The sequence below is a fragment of the Chelonia mydas genome, chromosome 16, assembly GCF_015237465.2.
Source record: "Chelonia mydas isolate rCheMyd1 chromosome 16, rCheMyd1.pri.v2, whole genome shotgun sequence".
In the NCBI taxonomy this organism is placed as follows: Eukaryota; Metazoa; Chordata; order Testudines; family Cheloniidae; genus Chelonia; species Chelonia mydas.
The window spans coordinates 6213008-6237245 of NC_057857.1; the positions used below are offsets into that span (position 1 = coordinate 6213008).

The following is a 24238-nucleotide window of genomic DNA, read 5'->3' on the forward strand; positions in this document are numbered from 1 at the left end:
TGGACAATACTGCACTTGCCGTGTGGATGACGCAGTGGCTGTTAGTCCAATGCTGAACATATCCGACAAGAGCATTTAAATCAGCTACAGTTGTGAACTTTGTCTATGTTGCAATCTCAGTTGAACCAGTGGATTGTGGAGTATGGGAAGGCGGTGCTAAGAGGTGGGATTAGTTCTGTATGGGTCATTCAATATGAAAGGCTTGCAGAGCCCTACATGCTAAGCAGAAGAGAGGGTGGCAAGAGAGGGTGGAGCTGCTGTTGCAGAGACCAGCACCAGCTATGGGAAGGGTTGCCCAGAAAACCCTTATCTCTTTACTCTGTCTAGCAGCAGCAATTTGTAAGGCTGAGGACATCTGCCCAGGTGAGTGAAAGACAATCCCTGTTCACAACAGCATTTCATGCTATGCTTCTTGCCAACCTGGACCCTGGAAAACTGGGAACTGCTACACTCAGCTGCCTTCAATATGTAAGGTCTTCAGGGATCTTTGTTGTCCTATGGGTCTATAAAGTACTTTTCAGGCTCATGGTGGAATATAAATAATAAAAAGAACAGCTTCTTTGACCAAAATTACTTTGTAAAAATTAATCTGTATTGCAGAAATGGCCACCGCAGATGAGAAGTGGTCAAAAATAGGACACAGTTTTTGCAAATAATTTTGTGAAAATCTTTTTTTTAAATGAAATTTTCTGAAATCTGACATTTTTTGACCTGCTTTTCCTCACACTCATTTCCTAACTTCTAACCTCCCCATGTTGCTGCTGGAATCTCTCCATCTAAAGCTCTTATCACCATTGTATGTTGACACCAAAGCATTTTTAACCCAATAAGTGACCAACCCACAAGCTGTGAAATGTCCACTTAATACATTCTAGGAAATCTAAACCCGACCTTTAAAGCTCAGCGGAACCCTCTGATAGTAGATTCGCCTTTTTAAAACTCATGGTTACTAAGTTAAGGTTATCATTTTAAAAAAATATTAGTACTGTATATCTAATAGCAGACATCCACAATAGAGATCTTTGTATAATGATACTTACTTTCACTGCTGTACTTTGGATTGAAAATCCAGCAGCATTTGAGGGTTAATTTTAGTTCACCATAAAATCCTGTGGTCCTTATGCAGGATTTAATCAATTTTGTACAGACCTAATTCAAGCAAACTCCCTTTGAAGGAAATGGGTGTTTTGCTGAAAAAGGAATGAATACAGGATTTACCCTCTTATGGATAAATTAATGTATTATTTCAGAGCAGTACTGCTTTTAAGTTTCATTTCCTTACATTCATGATTATTTAAAAAATCATTTGGTACCTCTGATTTATGCCCAAATGTTCCAAATTAGGAGGCAGATATCCTATGCCACAGGAAATACTAACTATTTTTAAAATTAATTTGCTTTTGGACAATTTATTCACTGAATGACAGCTTTCTTTTTTTTCTCTGCATTTCATTCTGCTTGCACAATGAAAACCGACTAGTCTGTGTAATTTTTGTTTCTCTTTAGTTAATGTCATTAAGAGGTTCTCATGAACTGGCACAATTCCACAATGGTTGGGTTGCAAACACGGCAGGGCAATATGTACATCAAAATTAACTCACATGTTTTTTTAAAAATCACTTAAATTTAATAAGTCTTTTTCTTTTAACTTTTCACTAAAACTTAAAACAGAAACAGAGAGTAATGATCACCCCCAACCCTTTAATTTTACGGCATTGTCTCAAATTCATAAACCCGAAGAAAATGTTGCATTTATCACTAATAGAGAAAACAAAATTAAGGAACTATCTAGGCTCTCGTTTGCTTGGTTTTCTGCAGAATGTTTCAGACAATGAGAAACTAACACATATTATTTATGGATTCATTTCTTTCCCCAGAGGTGAGGATAGTGGGACTCAGCGGCTCCGATAAACTTGCCGTTCTCCAAGGCTGCCCTGGGTTTCCTGGTGCCGCAGGACCCAAAGGAGACCCAGGAGCTGCAGGAATGAGAGGTACATTCCTAGGCACGGAAAGGGAATCAGGCATGGATGGTGCTGATGTAAATGGGAGTTACTTATGTAATATGCTCAGACTTTGGAGATTCCCCTCAACCCTGATATGAGGAAACTCTGCCCAACTCATAGGGCAAATCTTCCATATCCTTTGGTGACGGATTGGAACTTTCAGAATACGCAAACTTTGAAATATTATCCTTTCTCTTTGGTGCATCAGATTGGCAATCAAGTCTTCTAGTTCATTCTGCATCTCTGTCACTGTCTCATTGTGTGGCCCTGGGCAAGTCACTTCCTCTCCCTGAGCCTCAATTTTCCCCTCTGTATAATGGCTATAATGGTCCTTTACCTCCCAGGGGTTATCTGAGGCATATTTCGTTGACCTGTGTAAAGCACTCTGAGAACTTTGGATGAGAGGGGCTAGAGAAGAACAAATGATGATGATTATTTTGAGCCATTGAATTTTTAATGGTAGTGTGACCGGGATCCTAGTGGGAGCCAGCTGTGGTCACTCAATTAGGGTGAACTGCAAAGAATGGGGCAGACAATCCCCAAAAAGCTGGTGGATATTCCAATCCTTAGTTTTACCAAGCCAGAATAAAACAGCTTCTTTATTACCTCACTGGTTACTCAGAAGTCCAAACAACACAGATCCCTTAAAGTGATCCAGCCTCAGGCCTCCATCCAGGTACCCACGTTAAATATGATGGCAATTTCTGTAAATTTTATTTCATCATATAAAAGAAAAGGTTCTACCAATCCCAAAGGATCGGACACATCACCTCCCAGGTTAACGAATGTTTCAGATCTTACCCAAACACATGCTACAGCCAATTCTTATTAACTAAACTAAAACCTATTAAAAAACAAAAGAGAGAGAGTATGGTTAAAAGATCAATATACATACAAACATGAGTTCAACTCACTGAGGTTCAGATTCACAGCAGATATGGTGAACTTTGTAGTTGCAAAGAGTTCCTTTAGAATTCAGTTCATAGGTCATAGTCCAATGTCCAAATCTCATATTCAGAGCTATCCCATGTTTACAATTCATTGAATTGAGACGATGTTGTTTTGTCTTCTGAATGATCAGAAAACAGCACAGACAGGGACTGTTGATTACATTGTCGACCCTACTTATACATATGTAAATACACAAAAACACAAACATTAGCTCCCCACATGTCTTTTGTGGGTTATTTATTTTGCAGGATGTTTAACCCTTTCTAACCATGCGTCACAGGTAGCATGTAGAAAATGGTTGTTTACCAGCTTTGGTTCTCACCTGGCAGCAAGATGTGCTTGTCCCATGGACATCAATGGCCTCCATGCAAGAGTCCATGCTAGTGGATCCTGATGTGAGATCAGGGACTCAACGAGCCAGATGCAGATACATGAGTTGAATTTTGACACCAGTGGGTTATTATAATTCCAGATTGGGGTGGTGGGTGAGGATTATATACACACTATTTACGCTACCTTGGAAAATATTCCGTCAATTTTCTGTGTTTGCAGGAGAACGGGGACCTCCAGGGATCCCTGGAAAGGCAGGACAAACTGGCCCAAAAGGTAAAGTAACAAAGGGCAGAGAACTGTGTTTTCCTATAGGTGACCTAAGAACAGGAAATTTGTTTTTGATCAAATATCAATTAGAACTAGTTATAAAACACCAATTCCTATAATATCTGGGCTCCAAAAACCACCATAGCTCCCCTTCACTCTATATTTGACAATAAAGGGTTTATTATTGCAACAGAACTTCAGTTCTGATCCAGTGTCAAGATCTTGCTATCTCTGATCAGTCTTTACTATCTTATTTTTTGTTCAATCAGGAGAAAGAGGTCCTGCTGGCCCCCCTGGAGCGAAAGGTGAGAGACCTCAGATGATTCTTCTCACTGCAGAGCAGGGCACTTTATGATGCTGTTCACGGTGATAGAAGAACCGGGAGCCACATTTCCCCCCATGCCACTGTTCAATTTTCCCTTCTGTCTTCTCTCTGAAAGAAAAAGCTGAATAAAAAAATTGGGTCAGGTTGAACAAGAAGTGCCTTTTTACCCAAACCAAAAGGTTTTAGGTGGGTTTTTCTAATCTCTTTTTGGTTTTGCTTAATAGCCAAATGACTAAACAAAATGTTGTTTCAAAATGAAAGGTTTGAACATTTTAATAATGTCAAAGCAAAACTTTTTGAGTAAGTGGGAAAATTTCCCCTCATTTATTTTTGTTTGTTTACTTTGGCTGTACGTGTCTGCCAAATGTGAACTGAATTTGCGAACTGTTTCGGACACGAAACTGTATTTTTTTGGTGAATAATATATTAGCTGAAAACATTTCAACAGCTCTAATTATAATGTCTGACATATCACAAGGTCCTTGGCAGTCACAGGAAATTACTCCAGGAATCAAACCGCACTAGGCCAGTGGTTCTTAAACTTCATTGCACAGCGACCTTCTTCTGACAACAAAAATTACTATACGATCCCAGGAGGGGTGTCCGAAACCCGAGCCCTGTTGCCCTTGGCGGGGGCCAAAGCCCAAGCCCCACCGCCCAGGGTAGGAGGCCTGTAACCTGAGCCCCTCCCCCCAGGGATGAAGCCCAAGGTGAAGGGGCTTGGGCTTCGGCCCCAGGCCCCAGCAAGTCTAACGCCAGCCCTGGTGACCCCATTAAAACAGGGTTGTGACCCACTTTGGGGTCCCAACCCATAGTTTGAGAACCACTGTGGTAGGCTAACACATCTTCACTCATTACGTAGGAGCTAGGAAGCATGCACCCAGTTGCAGTGTTGACATATCCTAAGGGTGAAATTCAGCCAGTGAAGAGGACAAAAGAAGATACATGTATCACTTAAGTCCCACTAGCAGGCTACTTTAACAGATTGTGTGGAGTGAACTAGCCACCTGCACAATTAAGCCCCAAGTGGGTGCTGAAATGAGAGCTCAAATTATGGAGATGATCTCTAGGGAAAAGAATTTTATTCTTAGTTCTTTCTTTCTTTAGGAGATAAAGGAGCATTGGGAACCCTTGGAACAGTTGGTGAGACCCTCTGCACTTTCCTTTATACTGAGCACATCACTTCAGTTTCATTTAAGTGGCTTAAGAATCTTGCTTCTTGAATAGTTACCATGCCCACAGGATCGAGCTCAGCAATATTCCTGTAAGTGTTGGAATGTTTGAAGAGAGAAATAGCTCTGTCTACAAAACAAGTAAACAGTACAGTATTGCAAAATCTGCAATAACTCCAAGCAGATGACCGTTGGTATTACAGATAATATTTGGCATGTAAGTGAAAGCTAAAGATCCAGATGTATATCCTGGAGAAGGCTGCTTTCTCTTACCCCTCCTTATACTCCTCACATACTGGGGGTGGGGAGCATGAATTATAAGAAATGGATCTGGTTTAAATGCTCGTTTAAAGGAGTTCCCCTTTTTCTGTTTAACTTATTCCACTTGGGATTTTTTATAACATATTGACTCAAATTCACAGCTAGTGTAAGCAGGTGTAACACCCCTGAGTTTGTAGACATTGCTTCTACTTACTGACCAGCAATTAATTTAGTCCATTAAGGACCAGTTCTTACCCATGCAAGTAGGAACGTCATGAGAGGGTTACAAAACAGTGTTGGCTAATTATGAATGACATCTTTTTTATTCCAGACAGGAAGCGCAGATCAGAGATGGGTGTGATTCCATTAACACTTGGTTTTGCACAAGTACAAACCTGTCTAGTGCATTTTCTAGTACATTGCTAACCCAGCTATCACGGTTGGCACAATTTAAAAGACAATACAATGTTTTCTGGTTCAAATTTCACTTCCATTGTTTCTTTTCCTCTCCAGGAGAGGAAGAGCTGGACAATATACAGTGTCAGAAAGGTGAGCATTTCTTATAACCAGTGAACTATCATCTCATTCCATCCAGAGAACACAGCCGTGATGGCTGAACCCTCAGGAATGATGAACAAATATTTTAAAATGATTAATATGACAACTCAGCCTGTTTTACTCACCAGAGAGTTGGGTATTTTTAAATGAACAATTTGTGCAATTAGCTAGTGAATCTTTTGTGGAAACACATTTCAGCCAATGGGTTCACTTGTAATCTGTTTGATGTGAGTATTCTTATGAGTATTTGATATTCCCTTGCAGTGATTGCTCACCCAAGTCACGTGATAACCGGAAGCCCTTCTGACTCACAAGGGATTTCAAAATGGCTGCATGGGCACTTCCACCAGTACAAATCTTTGTGCACGTTTCAATTTCCATGAGTTTTCAAGACACTTTGAGCCAATCCCCTGTTCAGGTTGAGCTGTTCTCACACAGAACAGATGGGGTTGGGCAGTTGTTGTCTCTTTTCCTCTTTCAAACAAATATAATTTGAACCACACTAGCACAGTGAAGTCTAAATAATTGTGTTTGCTAACTAGAGAGAGCATGAAAAGCCTCGCTTGGTACGTATGCTGCTGCTGTGGTAGGTTTCCAAAGATAGAACACAGAAGGACCACACACTATTTAAAGGGATACTACCCAATTCCCAAACACTACAGTGGGGAGGAGAGAAGATGGTGGCTCAAAGATTATTTTCGAGTTACCTGATTCTGCAATTGATCTGGCCCTCAGTGCAATGTAAAGCAGCCCATGAATCCCTGCTCCAAGGAGAATTATTCAACCAATTTACATATTTCAATTCCTCTTTCAACCAGGAGCAAAGAACTGCAAGGAGCTGTTAGCTAGAGGGTACACCCTGAGTGGCTGGTACACCATCTACCCGCACGACTGTAATGCCATGACCGTGCTGTGTGACATGGACACAGACGGTGGAGGATGGATTGTAAGAACAGAGACTAATGAAGCTCATTGGATATTTTTTCCCTGAACAACAGTTTTTTGTCCCAAGAATGGGAGGTGGCCCTTAACCTGTGGGTGGCAGCTAGGAGAACAGCGTGAGGATGGAAATTCTGAAACTGTCAGCTCACCATGGTTAGCTGAACAAAAACACAGACACTTCCTAGTAATCCTGTCAAAGTCTCCAGACACCTTGGTTGTGAACACAATGGGTTTCATGGAGGGAACTGGGAGCTTTAGAGTCTAAAAGACCCCGTCTGAGGGGACATTTCTCACTGCTCTGACACAGATTTCCCTTTTCCTGGCTATTCCCTGCCTGGCTCTCAAACCCTCCTCAAGAGCTGCCCAAGCTCTGGAACCAGAATTCCTTCTTCCTTCTACCGTGGTCAAAGTCCTGATGCATCAGCTCCTCTGTCACTCAGGCAGCCCCTGAGTATGAGCGGAGAGAGCATTCTAGGGAGCTGAGGAGACGAGGGGTTTGAACCCTGTATACACATCACATTTAAACCTTCCAGTTTATCATTGTTTATTTATATCCCAGTCGTGCCTAGAGAATCTGATGCAGATCAGGGTCCCATTGCGCTGGGTGCTGAACACACATACCAGCAGCTCCCTGCCCCACCTGCAGCTCACCTCGCCTCCGCCCCTGAATGCGCCACCCGGCTCTGCTTCTCTGCCCCCCCCCCCGGCTTCCTGCGAATCACCCATGGAGTCGGCGCCTAAGGCGCCACTTTTGGCCAGTTAAATTTAGAAGCCCTTTTAGAACCGGTTGTCCCTCGTGGAACAACTGGTTCTAAAAGGGCTTCTAAATTTAACAACCGGTTCGAGCAAACCGGTGCAAACCGGCTCCAGCTCACCACTGGTCCCACTGCGCTGAACACACATACTGAGAGACAGCCCCTGTCCTTTGCAGCTCACAGTCTCCATAGACAAGGCAGACAAAGGGTCGGACAGGAAGCAGAGGTGATGTGACTTGCCCAAGTGGCAGAACTGGGTATAGATCTCAGGCCTCCTGATTGCCAGTCCAGTGCTGTAGATTTCGGACCATGTGATCCTTTAACCTAGTGCTGTTGCTGCCAAGATTTAATACGACCCTGTGGGACAAGCCTCCCTCTGCGATAGTCACCTGAGGCTGAAATAAATCTGACCATGTTAAATCTCATCAAATGGTTTACAGTCTGAGTTTCTGGTCTCCTGCTCTACGTAGGATGGAAAACAATGTGGGATTTTCCAACTAAGAACCTCCTGTTTCCCTGCAGGTGTTCCAGAGACGGATGGATGGTTCCGTGGATTTTTACCGTGACTGGAATTCATACAAGAGAGGTTTTGGCAGCCAGCTGTCAGAATTTTGGCTGGGGAACGACAATATCCACCTGCTGACATCCCTTGGTAAAGACATCACTTTAGCCATAGATACAGGGTATAGAGTTGTAGAAGGTAACACTTCTGCTGCAGACACCCCTTCCTGTTCCTGTTCCTTGCAGCCCTGCCACACAAAGCTATTGAAACCAATAGTGCTGTGGTAGCTGGCCTGGCTCCAGTCATGATTCCTGGAGCAGCATTTGTCCTCTGAGTCCGGTGGTTCGCTCACAGTACAGCAATGAGGAATGCTACAGACTGGATGGAAATTGCTGAACATTTTGCTTTCAAATTGTTTTCCAAAGGAACCAACGAGCTTCGTGTCGATCTCGGAGATTTTGACAACAAGTATCAATTTGCTACCTTCGGATCGTTCAAAATTACAGGGGAGACCGAGAAATACAAGCTGATCCTTGGACCCTTTGTCAATGGCACTGCAGGTAGGTTCTGAGCTCGTCCTTTACCCTTTGTAGCGGATGGAAAAATGGAAAGCAAGTGAGATGCAGAATATTCTGTGGTAGCACCAAAAGGTGATGTAATCTGTGGAAGTGATCTCTCTTGGAAAAGATCAGTTATTCTGCTTTTGAACTATTCTGGCAGGAACACATGTTCTAGTGACACCAGCTATGAAGTGTAATATGGATATCCTGCCTCGGGAAGACAGAAGGCAGAATTCTGAGCAGAGTTAAGCACAGCCACTCCTTGTTGTTTTCCTAAATTAAACCTAAAGGCCTGTGAGAAACATCTGAATTAAACTAAGTAGGCACACCTGGATTGGTACAAGTCACTGAGTGGGTGAACATGTGCATTTTGTGCAAACTATGCATCCAGACTCCCACACACTAGAGACAGAGACATTCTTTGGCATACAGAGTCTGTTGCAGGCCACTGCAGGATTGCTTAGGCACATTGCTTAGCCACACCAACTTGCCATCCTGTTATGGAGGGCTTTAAATTAGGTTCAAAGGGGGTAGGAGATCAAAGCCCACCGCTAAGAATAAAAAAGGGCCACCTTAACACAGGGTTAGCTGTTGGGGGGTATGATTGGTAATAGGAGCAACAAGAGTGGGATATCAGCTCAACATCTTAGAGGTCTACACACAAATGTAAGCAGTATGAGGAATGAATAGGAAGAACTGGAAGTATTAGCTCAATAACTAAATTATTAATTATTAACAGCTAGCCAAAGACTCAAAAAGTAACAGGAAAAATTTTTTTAAGTACATCAGAAGCAGGAAGTCTGCTAAACAACCAGTGGGGCCACTGGACAATTGAGATGCTAAAGGAGAACTCAAGGAGGATAAGGCCATTGCGGAGAAACTAAATTAATTCTTTGCATCGGTCTTCACGGCTGAGGATATGAGGGACATTCCCAAACCTGAGCCATGCTTTTTAGGTGATAAATTGGAGGAAATGGCCCAGACTGAGGTGTCATTAGAGGAGGTTTTGGAACAGATTGATAAATTAAACAGTAATAAGTCACCAGGACCAGATGGCATTCACCCAAGAGTTCTGAAGGAACTCAAATGTGAAATTGCAGATCGTGGTATGTAACCTATCATTTAAATCAGCTTCTGTACCAGATGACTGGATGATAGCTAATGTGATGCAATTTTTTTAAAGGGCTCCAGAGGTGATCCCGGCAATTACAGGCCGGTAAATCTAACTTCAGTACCAGGCAAATTGTTGAAACTATAGTAAAGAACAGAATTATCAGACACACAGACGAACACGATTTGTTGGGGACAAGTCAGCATGGTTTTGTAAAGGGAAATCATGCCTCACCAATATACTAGAATTCTTTGTCTCCATCTTGTTCACCCCTTCAATGGGGATCCAGTGGATATAGTGTACTTAGATTTTCAGAAAGCCTTTGACAAGATCCCTCACTAAAGGCTCTTAAGCAAAGTAAGCTATCATGCAATAAGAGGGAAGGTCCTCTCCTGGATAAATAACTGGTTAAAAGATAGGAAAAAAAGGGTAGGAATAAATGCTCAGTTTTCAGAATGGAGAGAGGTAAATAGTGGTGTCCCCCAGATGTCTGTACCTGGATAAGTACTGTTCAACATATTCATAAGTGATCTAGAAAAACAGGTGAACAATGAGGTGGCAAAATTTGCAGATGATCCAAAACTACTCAAGATAGTTAAATCTGAAGCAGAGTGCGAAGAGTTACAAAGGCAGACCACAAAATTGGGTGACTGGACAACAAAATGGCAGATGAAATTCAACGTTGAAAAATGCAAATTAATGCACATTGGAAAACATAATCCCAACTATACATATAAAATTATGGGGATTAAATTAATTGTTGCCACTCAGGAAAGAGATTTTAGAGTCACTGTGGATAATTCTCTGAAAACCTCTACTCAATGTGCAGCGGCAATCAAAAAAGCTAACAGAATGTTGGAAATCATTAGGAAAGGGATAGATAATAAGAAAGAAAATATTATATTGCCTCTATATAAATCCATGGTACACCCACATCTTGAATACTGCATGCAGATGTGGTCACCCCATCTCAAAAAGATATACATATATTTATTGCCCTTTTCTGTATCTTTTCCAATTCCTCTCTATATATATAGGAATTGGAAAAGATACAGAAAAGGGCAACAAAAATGATTGGGGGCATGGAACAGCTTCCATATGAGAAGAGATTTAAAAGACGGGGACTTCTCAGCTTGGAAAAGAGACAGCTAAAGCGGGATATGATAGAGGCCTATAAACTTGTGACTGGTGTGGAGAAAATAGATAGAGAAATGTTATTTATTCTATATAGAGAGGAATTGGAAAAGATACAGAAAAGGGCAACAAAAATGATTGGGGGCATGGAACAGCTTCCATATGAGAAGAGATTTAAAAGACGGGGACTTCTCAGCTTGGAAAAGAGACAGCTAAAGCGGGATATGATAGAGGCCTATAAACTTGTGACTGGTGTGGAGAAAATAGATAGAATAAATAACATTTCTCTTTCTCATAACACAAGAACTAGGGGTCACCCGATGAAATTAAAAGGCAGCAGATGTAAAGCAAACAAAAGGAAGTATTTCTTCACACAACGCACAGTCAGCCTGTGGAACTCATTGCCAGGACATGTTCTGAAGACCAAGACTATAATAGGGTTGAAAAAAGAACTAGATAGGTTCATAGAGGATAGGTCCATCAATGCCTATTAGCCAGAAGGGGCAGGGATGGTGTCCCTAGCCTCTGTTTGCCTTGTAATCATGCCTCACTTGATGATTACCTGTTCTGTTCATTCCCTCAGGAGTATCTGGCATTGGCCACTGTCAGAAGACAGGATACTGAGCTAGATGGACCTTTGGTCTGACCCAGTATGGCCGCTCTTATGTTCTTATTACTCAACTGGCATCACAGAGACTTGGTTGGATAAGAATTGTTACAGCAATATTGGTATAGAGGGGTGTAGCTTGTTCAGGAGAGACAGGCAGGGAGGAGGTGTTGCATTATACACCAAGAATATATACACTTGTTTTGAGGCCTTGAACAAGGTGAGAGGCAGGCCATTTGACAGTCTCTGGATAAAGATAAAAGTGGTAAAAACGAGGAAGAGTAGGAAGATGAGGTATTTCTAGAACAAATAGCAAAAATAGGCAAACCCAGACCTGGTAATAATGGGGGACTATAACTACCCAGACATCTGTTGGAAAAGTAATACAGCAAAACACAAAATTTCCAGTAAATTCTTGGAATATATTGGGGATAACTTTTTCGTTTCAGAAGGTAGAGGAAGTAACCAGGGGGACCAGCCATTTTAGACTTAATTCTGACCAACTGGGAAGAATTGGTAGCGAATCTGAAGTTAGAAGGCAATTTGGGTGAAACTGATCATGAAATGATAGGCTTTATTACTCTAAAGAGAGGAAGGAGTGAAAGCATCAGAAGAAGGGCAATGGATTTCAAAAAGGAGACTTTAACAAACTCAGAGAACTGGTAGGTTAGGTCTTACGGGAAGACAATCTAGGGGGAAAAGGAGTTCAGGAGAGCTGGTAATTTCCTAAGGAGACAATTTTGAAGGCACAACTGCAAACTATCCCAAAGTGAAGGAAAGGTAGGAAGAATAGGAAGAGGCAATTAGGACTCCATCAGGAGCTCCTCAATGACCTGAGCATCAGAAAGGGATCCTACAAACAGTGGAAACCATGGACGAAATGCTAAGGAGGAGCACGAAAGAATAGCATCACCCACAGGGACAAAATCAGAAAGGCTAAGTCACAAAAAGAGTTAGACCTAGCAAGGGACATAAAAGGCAGTAAGAAGCGGTTCTTTAAATACATTAGGAGCAAGAGAAAGATGGAGGAAAGTGTAGATCCTCTACTTAGTGGGGCTGGAGAGCTAATATCTGATGATATCGAGAAGGTTGAGGTGTTTAATGCCTATTTTGGTTCGATCTTCACTAAAAAGGTTAATGGTGACCAGATATTCAACACAATTAATATCAGCAATAAGGGGGAATGAATGAAAGCCAAAATAGGGAAAGAGCACATTAAAGAATATTTAAATAAGTTAGATGTACTCCAGTCAATGGGGCCTGAAAAAATTCATCCCAGGAACCATTAGTAATTATCTCTGAGAACACCTGGAGGGCGAATGAGATACCAGAGGACTGGAGAAGTGCAAACATAAGCCCTATCATTTAATTATTAAGCAATCAATTTGTAAGCACCTAGAGGAAAATAGTATTATAAGAAAGAGCCAGCATTGATTTGTCAAGAAGAAATCATGCCAAACCAACCTGATTTCCTTCTTTGTCAGGGTTATTGGCCTCGTGAATAAGGGGGAAGCAATAGAGGTGATCTATCTTGATTTTAGTAAGGCTTTTGACACAGTCCCACATGACATTCTCACAAGCAAACTAAGGAAATGAAATCTAGATGAAATTGCTCTAAGATAGTTGCACAACTGGTTGAAAGAACATACACAAAGCGTAATTATCAGTGGTTCACTGTCAAACAGCGAGGGAATATCAGGTAGAGTCTCGCGGGGGTCAGTCCTGTGTCTGGTATTATTCAATCTTTTCATTAATGACTGGGCTAATAGAGTGGAGACTATTCTTTTAAAATTTGTTGATGACACCACTCTGGGAGAGGTTGCAAGCACTTTGGAGGACAAGATTAGAATTCAAAACGAGCTTGGCAAATTGGCCTGAATTCAACAAGCTGAAATTCAATAAAGACAAGTGCCAAGGACTTCATTTAGGAAGGAAAAAGCAGTGGTTCTCAAACTTTTGTTTTGGTGACTCCTTTCACACAGCAAGCCTCTAAGAATACTATTATAATTGCTGGAGGCAAAGCAGGGTTTGGGGATGGAGGCTGGCAGCTTGCGCCTCGCCGTGTTATAACCTCGCAGCCCCCTGAGGTGTCATGACCCTGAGTCTGAGAACTCCTGGGCTAGGTGGTAGTACCGCTGAAAAGAATCTGAGGGTTAGAGTGGATCGCAAATAATATGAGACAACAATGTGCTGCTGTTGTGAATTATTCTGGGATCTATTTACGCGTGTATTGCATGTAAGACAATGGAGGTAATTGCTCGATTCAACTCAGCACTGGTGATGCCTCAGCTAGAGTACTGTGTCCACTTTTGCGTACTGCACTTTAGGAAATATGTGGACAAACTGGAGAGAGTCCAGAGGAGAACAACAAAAATGATAAAAGGTTAGAAAACCTGATTTATGAGAAATGGTTAAAAAAGCTGGGCATGTTTAGTCTTCAGAAACAAAGACTGAGCGGGGACCTGAGAACAGTCTCGAGGGCTCATACAAAGAGGATGATGATCAATTCTCCTCCATGTCCACTGGTGGTGGGATAAGAAGTTGTGGGCTTAATTTGCAACAAGGGAGACTTAGGTTAGATATGAGGAAAATCTTTCTAACTACAGCATGAGGATAGTTAAAGCTCTGGAATAGGTTTCCAAGGGAGGATGTGTAATGCCCACCAATGGTGGTTTTTAAAAACAGATTGGCTGAACACCTGTCAGGGTTGGTCTAGGTTTACTTGTTCCTCCCTCAACATAAGGGGCTGGGCTTGATGACTTCGTGAGGTCCCTTCCAGCCCTACATCTCTGTGACTCTGTGATTCTTCGGTCCTGAATCCTCAACCCGTTCTCTGGTAAGCTGTTAGTGTTAGGAGCACATTGAGTGCATTGATTGCAATGAGTTACTCTCTCGATTTATAGTGGTGTCACTGAGATCAGAATATGGTCTGGTGGAAAATCTTCCTTCTAGGAAGTAGAACTGCAGTCTCTCTCCTGGACTCCAGGGAGGTTTTTATTGCCTGGTGAAAGGAGAAATTTAGCCACCCCACTGCAGAACTGCCAGGCTGGGCCGTGGGACCTGAACTGTAAAAACGTGGTAAATACTGTACACACAATTGTTTCCACAGGGGATTCATTAACCTTGCAGAACAACATGCCGTTTACAACCCAAGACCGAGACAATGACCGATATTCAGGTAACTGTGCAACATCCTTTAAAGGGGCCTGGTGGTACAAGGAGTGTCATTGGTCCAACCTGAATGGATTATACTTGAGAGGAGCCCATGAAAGCTATGCTGATGGGGTGAACTGGAAGACTGGCAAAGGGCACAAGTACTCCTACAAGATGTCAGAGATGAAATTTAGGCCCGTGTAGCCAATCAGGGAGGCAGTTATAGTAATTACACTTAGTTCTTATACAGGCTTGTCATATTGATCATTTATCTGGAGATGTGCTCAGATGAATTCTTTTTATACCATAATGTTTTCTTTGTCTTATGTCTTTTTTTCTGCTCACCCAATGAGATGTGCAGCCATTTATGTAACAGAAAGTAGAAATATGGGCTCAAATAAATGGTAAAATACATATGGACCCAAAGTCATAAGTAAATAAATGGTAAAATACATGGCAAATGGTAAAATGGTAAAATACGATGGTACAATGGTAAAAAAAAATACATGGTACAATGGTAAAATGGTAAAATACCAAATAAATGGTAAAATACATATGGATCCAAAGTCATAAGTAAGGCTAGAGCCCATCACCTGTCAGCACAATAACTGCAAGCCCCTAATACCTGAGCTAAGTAAGTATCTTTTAGCTGTGTGTAAGGGGCCATTTTCTTTGTATACCACCCACTAAGGGAAGACATCAAATTACACATTCAGCCACTGCAGTGCACTAGGACTAGAGCTGGTAACAATAAGGCAAAAATAGTTTTGTGGGGGAAAAATGAAATTTCTAAGTTGTTTTCATTTCAAAGGTTTTTTGGGTATGTTTTTAATTTTTTGTATATTTTTTCCAATTCTTTCCCCCTGATATGTATCAACAAAAATGCCATTGAATGTTCTCATTTACCAAAGCCCTGGCATTCTATACACACACAAAATAAAAATTGCATCATCCCGAGCACATTTTTGATATAAAAAGAAATGCTGAAAATTTTCAGTAAAAAATATTGTGAATTTTTTCCAGTCAAACAAAACATTAGAATGATGTCAGTGATATATTATTAAAATTTTCATTGAAAAAAAAAAAAAAAAAGCTATTTCTCCCTAGAAAAACTCTTAGGGTATGGTTACACTGTGACAAAAACCCAGAGCACTAGGTCTCGGTGCCTGGGTCAGCTGACTCAGGCTCATAGGGCTTAAGCTGCAGGGCTATAAAATTGCAGTGTCGACACTCAGGCTGGGGCTGGAGCTCTGAGACTCCCCCTTTATGTGGTGTCATCGCCTGGGATCCAGCCTGAGTCCAACCTAGCCGCTGACCCAGGCTAGTTGCGGTCATGCCACAAGTCTTTTATTGCAGTGTAAACATTCCCTTAATTCCAAAAAATTTCAGCCAGCTCTAACTAGGTCATCTTTCTCCTCCTCTTTGGTTCTGTCTTCTGCTGCTTCCATTACCAGAGGCACCACTACAGCTCCTACCACTGTCATGCAATTTTTCCTCTGCTGTTAGTGAATCATTGCCCTTGGAAGCTGCATCTGCCATTGGCGAACTTTCCCCTCTGTTAGTAAAGCAAACACTGGCTCCATTATGTGCATTTCACAGACTTTTAAAAAAAAAAAAAAAAAAAAAACACATACAAGACAGTTCAATAGCATCAGAGCTAAAAACATGCCTGGCCGTGCAGTAGGTGAATTAGAGAGGTGGGAAGGCAACGTATAATCATGCTAGAAGGAGACAATTTGTCTGGGTACACTGGGGAGTGCAAGAGAGGGTAGCTACCTCTGCCAGGAGCACTATTCCTCGGAGGGGGCATGTCAGAAAAGAGCAGTGATGCAAATAGAAGAGTTCTGCAAGGACCTCAGGCTACATCTGTACTAGAAAATCCCACTCCCAGCCCAGGCCTCAGGACGTATAACAGGCCATAGTCTCCCCCACTGATGCTGGTATTACTCCCAGGGCTGGATTAAAGCAACCCGTGGTCCTAGACATACCCCGACATGGCCCCTGCCAACTTGGATTGCTGGTGGCAGGGTCCTCCTCCCTTCCAGGGAGTCACAGACAATGGCATGGGGCATCCTTTTCTTCCTCCGAAGGGATCTGTTTCCTCTCCAAAGAGGTAGCGCTGGCAGCAGGAACCCCCACTCTTCCCCCAACCAGTACTTAGTCCAGAAGCAGAGGTTTAATCTATAGTCATGATGGAGGGTTTGGTTGGCCCAAACCTGAGCAGTACTCTGACTAGGTCACACCACCACTCACTCTAATTTGGCCTGGCCAGCTGCCTATCATGGGAAAAAACAAAACAACATACTGCGCCTCCCACCGCGTTTGGGCCTTAGGCACATGCCTAGTTTGCCAATGCTTTAATCTGGCCTTGATGACCCCACTGTGACACACAGCCCCTCCTCTTTGGTTGAAAACATCATGTTCCTATGGTAGGTTAAGGCATCACCTGTAACAAAGAGCTGTAGCTGTCTCCCAAGTTGTAATACAATAATAACTCGCTCTCGTAGAGAGTTACATTGTCCTGATTTTATGGATGGGGAAACTGAAGCACAGGGAGGGGAAGTGAGTTGTGCAAGGTCACCCAGGAGACCAGAAGCAGAGCCAGGAATAGAACTCCATTGTCCCAAGACCCAACAGAGTGCTCGATCCACTAGCCCACACTGCCTCCCTCCCTGTAGTTCAGTCTCCCAAATGCAGGGCCTGGCCTTCCAATGTGGGGATTGATCACTCCTCTTGTGGGCACCCCGAAGTCCTCACAGTACGGGGGGGGGAGGCTGCTGTTTCACTCTGGAGGCCTCTCAGGAATAGGGAGGAAGAGGAAACTTTTTATAACAGTGCTCCGAGAATGACACATTCGGTCTTGCTTACACTGGGGGTTTATGCTCAAATATCTGGACCCTGAAAACTACCCCTAAGCTTTACAGCTAGGGCCAGAACCAGGATGGCACAAATCACAAACTTTGGCTTCAAATCCAACTGTTCCCCAAGTTCAGGCAGTTTGGATCAGGGATTTTGGTTCATCCCTTTACAGAGATGAGTCCAGCTACAAAGTCCAGTTCCAAACTACCCCCAAAGTATTGGTGGTTCAGATCCAAGGGATATTTTTGGGCCACGTTTTAAGCCAAAACTGGGCTAAAACTTTCAAACCCCTCTAACAGAGGCCTTGTTCCTGAGCTTTGTACTCAGACCTCATTCACCCAAAATCCTATTGATCTCAGTGTGACCTGACACTTTGGCCTGGGTAAGGGCCACGGGATTTGGCTTTGGGGCTGGTGACAGGAGGTGCTAGATGGAAAATATAGAAACCTGAAGCCAGTCTGGGTCCGTGGCTCTTGGCAGAACCAAAACCCACCACTACGGGTTCAGGTTTGACCCTGGGCCCAGGCAAAGCTAGCACAGCAATGACTACAGGATGTACTTCCTGTTCTGTGGGTTTGATTTAAGAGCACTTCTGTGATTGGTACCAGTGTCATGGGTCCTCAGTGATGCGTGAAACTGGGAGCCATGTTCCAAGGGATGATGTTTCCTCCCTGTCTTCACGGGAGAACTGCTGGGAAGGAGAGAGACGGGAGGTGCTCATTACCCCACAGGGTAATCAGAGGGATAGAACTGAGAAGCTGCTCTATCCCGCTGGGAGAAGAAGAGGAGATGATGCTCTTCCTCTTGATTTTGGAGAATCCTCACCAATGCATTTCACTGCCCCCAAAGGAAGCCAGCTGTCGGAGATTTCAGAGCATGTTCTCAATGTGTGTGAGGGACGCCCAGGAATCCTGTTTGTTAACCCACTGATACATAAGGTGGCATCTTCCCAACAGGGGCCTGGGACAGAGCTTTCAGGGGTTGTATCTGAACCTGAGCATGTGCTTCTCTAAGTGGCTAAATTCAGATTGTGCAGACAGGGCAGAATTTACCTTGCTGCTGCCCCAGACTTCAGCACATCTCAGCTGAATTTGCTATTCCTTCTTAGCTGTGATCACAGTAAAACCCGGCGAGCACCTACCTGCTGTGCCATTGAGAAAGTCTCCTAGAATCAGTTTATAGTTCTCAGATTCTCCTAAAATTTGGAATGATTTGTACTTGGCAAAATACTTCTCGGTTTCAGAATCCATGAGGTCGACGTGCAGCTCATTACTTCCTGTTAAAAACAGGAAGAATATCAGCTATTCCATGTGTTCCACTAACATTTTTCAGCATCTGGGTTTAGTACATCATTCATCCACCAGCCTATCCCTGTATGCTCCGTTTGGGATGCCTTTAATAACCTAGTTTCATACCCCTATGTCTCTTGTCCATTAGCAAACAGCACTCACAGCTAACATCTGCACTCCAGCTAAGTGACCAGACTCTACAGCATCCATCTCTCTGTGGCCTCTGCCAGAACCAATCCACTGACAAAGCAGCAAGGGACAATTACAGCTCCTGTCTTAGCTCTGATGGTTCAACAGATATTCTGTCCTACGCACTGTAACAAGGACTGGTACATCTCCAGATCTGTTCACTTAATGCTCTTTAAGGTGAGCTAGCCTTGACTGGAGTCCAAAGAGCTCCAGTGTAATCTCTCTCAGAAACTTTTCCTTGCAGGTTTGTGTGTGTCAGGAGCAGCCAGTGGTGAGTCTGGGAGCACTTTCACTACAGCTGGGTGTGGACCAGCATAGTCCAGTGGACAGGATACACAACTGGGACTTAGATATGGTCCTCATCATGGTTCTTCTACCGACCTCATCTCTGCTTCCCTCAAATCCCCATTCACCAAGTGGGGTTAATGATACTTACCCTCCCTTGTAAAGCACTTTGAGATCTACAGATGAAAAGCACTACATAAAGCTACCATATTATCATCACGCTGTGCCATGTTACCAAGGAAACGGAGGGCATGGTGATTATATATATATATATTAAATTGCATCTGTGATTTCTTACCATGAGATGTTAGCAGGTGAATGTTGCCAGAATTCCATCTGCTGGTTGCCAAAACCTTTCTTGTATGACTCCCAGTCACGGAAAAAATCCACTGAACCATCCACCTGTCTCTGGAAAACCTGCCAGGAAATTAGAGAACCTTAGGTGAAAAGATGGTTGCATTCATTTTAGTTGTATGTGAATAGCTGCTCAGTTCTTCAAGGACAAGTTGTCAGCATAGTGCACGCTATGGTTAATCAGAATATGTGTGAGCATCTTTGCAAAGAGTTTAAAATGTGCCCCAAATTTTTGACATCCTTTTCATCAGCTATTTGAGAAAGGAAGAGTTGGTGAAAAGGTTGAAACAGAAAGCCTTTTCCATGACCAAATCTTGAGGTCTTTACTGAGTTTTTACTCAGCCCTTAATAAGGGAAAAATCCCATGGCAGAAAATTGGAGTTTGCCTTAGTAGAAGCTCAATAAGGCCCTTAAGATTTGATCCAGTTAAAGTCACCATTAGCAAGATCCTTCTTAATATAATTCCAAAATAATAATAAAAAAATCCCTCTAAACACTGTGTTGCTTGTGTTCCTTTCTAACTCTGAAACTACAGCCATTCGCTAACGACCCAGGAACCACAAACCCAGGAACTGAAGACCAACTTTGATTCGCAGACCGGCTGGTAGAATTTGTGCTGCAGGATGGTCTCATTCATAGATTTCAGTGTCACAGTAAACAAAAAAGGATATCAAATGTTTCAGTTTGTAAGTAATCACCATGGTGCTGTACATCTTGGATGTGTGAGAACAGCTAGACGTCAGAAAACAACAGGTTAATCCATTGCATTGAACACTTTTCAGACTGACCCGTCACTTGCCTTCCATCACATTAAACAAATGTTTAACGTCACACAGAGTAATAGCTAATATATGTCTCTCTGATCCCATCAGGATTGTTCACTCTGAAAGGGGTCGGGCACATGGTAATGGTTGGATTGTGCTGGATGAGACAGCCCAGATACAACATAGCATGATATTTAGTTCTGCCATTCAGCTGAAAGGAGGAAAAGTTGTTTGCAGTGTTGTTGTGTCCGCATTTGTCCCCGGATATTAGAGTTATGAGCTGCGTGAAGTAATCCCTTCATTGGACCAACATCTGATGGCAAAAGAAACAGTTTCTGAGCTACACAGAGCTCTTCTTCAGGAGGAAAAGTGTAATTTTAAATAATCTAAACAAAGGTACCAAGCTAAATGCAAGCCCATGTCTCAGGCCAGCAAGCAGCAATTCCACTAGCTGTCTAGTCCAGTGGTTCTCAGCCTTTCCCCTCTCAGGGGTCTGATAGGGCTTAAGGCTCACCTCTCAAAAACTACTTGCTTACAAAATCAGACATAAAAAATACAGACATGTCACAGCCACACTGTTACTGAAAAAATGCCGACTTTCTCATTTTTACCAAATGATTCTAAATAAATCAATTGGAATATAAATATTGTACTTACCTTTCAGTGTGATACTTGAGCCTGTTTTTTTTTCCACTTGGGAACCTTGTCTGAAGCCAAAGCCCCAGGCAGTGGGGCTGAAGCCCGAGCTGAAGCATGTAACTTAGCTTTGCAGGGGCCCCAGTGGCGTAGGGCCCCAGACAATTGCATATTGCTTACCTGCTTGCCACCCCTAATGCAGGCCCTGCACTTGTGGGGGAGGGATAGCTCAGTGGTTTGAGCATTAACCTGCTAAACCCAGGGTCGTGAGTTCAATCCTTGAGGGGGCCATTTAGAGATCTAGGGCAAAAATTGGGGATTGGTCCTGCTTTGAGCAGGGGGTTAGACTAGATGACCTCCTGAGGTCCCTTCCAACCCTGGTATTCTATGATGATTCTGTGACACCCCCCCACCCCAAACCATAGGTGGGCAGTGATCTGGCCGTTGGGGGAGGCTAGCCCCACCACTTGTGTCTGAGGCCCCGTCCTGCCCTCTCCCCTTCTGCTCCCCTCCCCTGCAGGAACCCAGAGCACCCCTGATGTGGCTGCCCAGCCCCAACCCTGGTGCACTGGGTGGCACGATCAGAGTGCTGGGCGGGACCATGCCAGGCTGTTTGGGGATGCACAGCCTCCCCCGGCCTACGATACCCATGCCCCAAACCTTTCCTGTGAAGTGTTTACTTTCAGGTTGAGAAACACTGATCTAGATGAGTTGAGTACCCCCTGGAAGACCTCTGCGTACCCCCAGGGGTACGTGTGCCCCTGGTTGAGAACCTCTGGTCTATTCAGTCCCCTCTTAAATCTGATTCACCATCCATATCACCAAGGAGAGCACACAGGTATGAAAGACATTGATATCCATGCGGCTTAACTAGTTTTGCCGAGTTATAGAAATGGGACAAAACTGGAACCCAAAACCTCTCACACACACACAAAGGCCTGGACATATTTCTTAATCACAACCCTAAATTGGGCAGGAGATGCACCATTTCAACTGCTTTTCTGGCTTTGTCCAGCTGTCCCACCGTCCTCATAGCCAATCCCACAATGTCGTGGCAGCCAAGATGGGGTAGACAAGTTCCCTCTGGCTATCCCATTGGCTCACCTCTATAATGGTGCTGCCTGCGAGCCACGGCATTTAGACTCTTGCTAGCAACATTGTGTCCTGGCCCACCTGCTGACCAGTGGTGATGGGAACAGGCAGCTCTGGCCAGGTAGCTGCTGTAGAAGGGTTTAGGCAGCTTCTTGAGGAGACATTGCTGAGCTGGGAGATGTGGGGTAAGAAGCTAGGGCAAGACAGCCCCATGCCATGTGCAGGGGTGAGGGCCCACCCCTGAGGCTTTCCCCACACCTATCAGCTTTGCAGTGCGGGACACGGACAGTGCAGGGAAGAGTGAGGGGTGTTGAGGACGAGGGAGAGAAAGATGGAAGCTGAGAGAGAAATGAAGGAATATTTGGGGGAATTGGAAGGAGATCAGAGAAGTTTTTGGGGGAAAGGGGATATTGAAAGAGGCACAATGGGGGGACGATGATCTGATTGCATCCCTCATTTCAGGGGCCTGTGTCCCTCACTGCAGCAGTGGGAGGGGTGCGAGTTGGCTCCGATCCACACCAGCCTGTCAGGGATGGGAACTGAATCGAACGTACTGAAAACTGCAGCTCTCTCCGGGTCATTCAAACAAGTAGTTGAACGTTGCTGTTGACAGAGCTCTGCTCACTCTAGCTGGACTAGCCAGTGGAGAGCTGACCTGTGGCCTCTACACTCATGGTGGCAAAAGCCTGGCACGGAGATCTGAGCGCCTGCCCTCCTCTGGGAGTGGAAGAGACCCGCAGAGCTGCCTGCTCCTCAGGGGATCCTTGATGCCTTCTCCGAAGGTTGCCTGGAGGGAAGTGAAGAATCAACAGCTCTTCACAGGCCCTGGCCAGGAGAGAAGAACCCTGCTGCCCCTGTAATGCTTGCATAGTTATATCCTGTAGGCAGCAGCTGTGCACTGAAGAAATGGTTCTCTCGGAGCGGCGATGGCCCTGACCCAGCAGAGCACTTAAGCACATGCTGAACTTCAAGCATGTGCACCATCTCACTGGCTCAGACCATACATGTGCAGATGAAAAACTGGGCAAGAGCTAATTGCCGTCCTGAAACACACACACTCGTTCTACGCAAGGGCTCCTGGTGAGGCTCACTACGCTCTAGTCTCATTTACAGTCCATCCTCCTCCGTCTGTGTCCATGTCACACAGCACAGTCATGGCGTTACAGTCGCGGGGGTAGATGGCGTACCAGCCCCTCAGGGTGTTCCCTCTGGCCAACGGCTCCTTGCAGTTCCTCGGGCCTGGGCAAAAGGAGCATTTAAAGCAGTAAATTATATGATGTCTGAAGCCACTGCTACTGAGCCAAAGGCAACTTCTTATGACAATGAACTGTCCTCAGGCTCGGGCCCTGCACTGATTATTATTGTATATATCCACACCAGACAAAGCGTAATTGTGTTTTACATACACAGCCTTTTCATGTGTTTGTTACAGAAACCCCTGGCTACCACTGAAAAACAATGTCACGACAATGTAAGTGTCTTTGTGGGAATTAATTTTTCAGCATCACACTGAAAATTCGAATACAACCTTTCCTAAAATGGGCTCCCACAGCCTTTGAAGCTGGATCATCTGTTCTCTGCGGTTGGGCCAAATCCTGCCTGCCTGACTCCTGTGAGTGACTTTGCTGCTGGGAGTATTCCTCTGGGTAAGGCAAGCACGAGTCGGCCCATTGTCATTAGCAGCAGGGGTCTCTAACTGCCCCCTCTTCCCCCGTCATCCAGTCCCACTAGCAAGGAGAGAACTTCTTCCACAGAAGAGAAGGAAGTTTCCATGCCCCTTACCTTGTGGGTCTGCCCTGAGGTAAGGTCCATGTCCCCTCCCAGTAGAGCAAATACTCAGCCTTTTTACACAGCAGGTCCGCCAGCACCTCTGTGCAGGAAAAGGAACACAAAGGCAGTGAAATGAGAGCACAAGCAAAGCCGTGTGTTGTTTCTAAACAGCTGTTCACTCCTGCAGTTTAATAGTTCTGTCTATTTATCTCAGACAAAATGTTTCAGAGCCAAAGAAAGAAAAAAGCCAAGTTAGAAAGAGACCAGCGGCTTAGCTATAGAAGGAAGTGGAAATTATGAAAGGAGATGTTTAAAAAAAATGAAGCCAATCAACGGGTAGTGATCAATGGCTCCATGTCTAGCTGG

At 43.9% G+C, this 24238-nt stretch overlaps 2 protein-coding genes across 3 annotated transcripts; one reads left to right on the forward strand and one right to left on the reverse strand.

Moving 5' to 3' along the window:
* Window positions 1-49: 49 nt before the first annotated feature.
* Window positions 50-15772, forward strand: LOC102932536 (ficolin-2-like). The gene is made up of 10 exons (XM_037879959.2): window positions 50-363; window positions 1878-1991; window positions 3507-3560; window positions 3824-3859; window positions 4987-5022; window positions 5826-5861; window positions 6689-6816; window positions 8090-8219; window positions 8495-8629; window positions 14591-15772. The coding sequence occupies exons 1-10, from the start codon at window positions 282-284 to the stop codon at window positions 14836-14838; spliced, it is 999 nt and encodes a 332-aa protein (XP_037735887.1). The 5' UTR covers window positions 50-281; the 3' UTR covers window positions 14839-15772.
* On the reverse strand, window positions 3855-23334 carry LOC114021255 (ficolin-1-like). 2 transcript variants are annotated; one of them, XM_043530817.1, is made up of 4 exons: window positions 23214-23334; window positions 19555-19673; window positions 18635-18769; window positions 3855-3987 (listed from the first exon to the last, which is right to left on the reverse strand). In XM_043530817.1, the coding sequence occupies exons 2-4, from the start codon at window positions 19652-19654 to the stop codon at window positions 3884-3886; spliced, it is 339 nt and encodes a 112-aa protein (XP_043386752.1). In that variant the 5' UTR covers window positions 19655-19673; window positions 23214-23334; the 3' UTR covers window positions 3855-3883. The 2 variants fall into 2 exon arrangements, 1 of the variants encoding a protein (XP_043386752.1); XR_006286226.1 differs by lacking the exon at window positions 3855-3987 and adding an exon at window positions 17384-18184.
* Between the last annotated feature and the right edge of the window lie 904 nt (window positions 23335-24238).

Bases quoted from the DNA above. Each gene is read 5' to 3' on its own strand.
- LOC114021255 (XM_043530817.1), bottom strand. From the start codon at position 19,654: ATGGTTCAGTGGATTTTTTCCGTGACTGGGAGTCATACAAGAAAGGTT. The intron at 18,770-19,554 runs GTAAGAAATCAC...TGTTTTTAACAG, and splicing joins TCACCTGCTAACATCTCATG to GAAGTAATGAGCTGCACGTC. The intron at 3,988-18,634 runs GTAGGTGCTCGC...TTTTTCTTTCAG, and splicing joins CTTTCTCAATGGCACAGCAG to AGAGAAGACAGAAGGGAAAA.
- LOC102932536 (XM_037879959.2), top strand. From the start codon at position 282: ATGGGAAGGGTTGCCCAGAAAACCCTTATCTCTTTACTCTGTCTAGCA. The intron at 364-1,877 runs GTGAGTGAAAGA...TTCTTTCCCCAG, and splicing joins GGCTGAGGACATCTGCCCAG to AGGTGAGGATAGTGGGACTC. The intron at 3,561-3,823 runs GTAAAGTAACAA...TTGTTCAATCAG, and splicing joins AGGACAAACTGGCCCAAAAG to GAGAAAGAGGTCCTGCTGGC.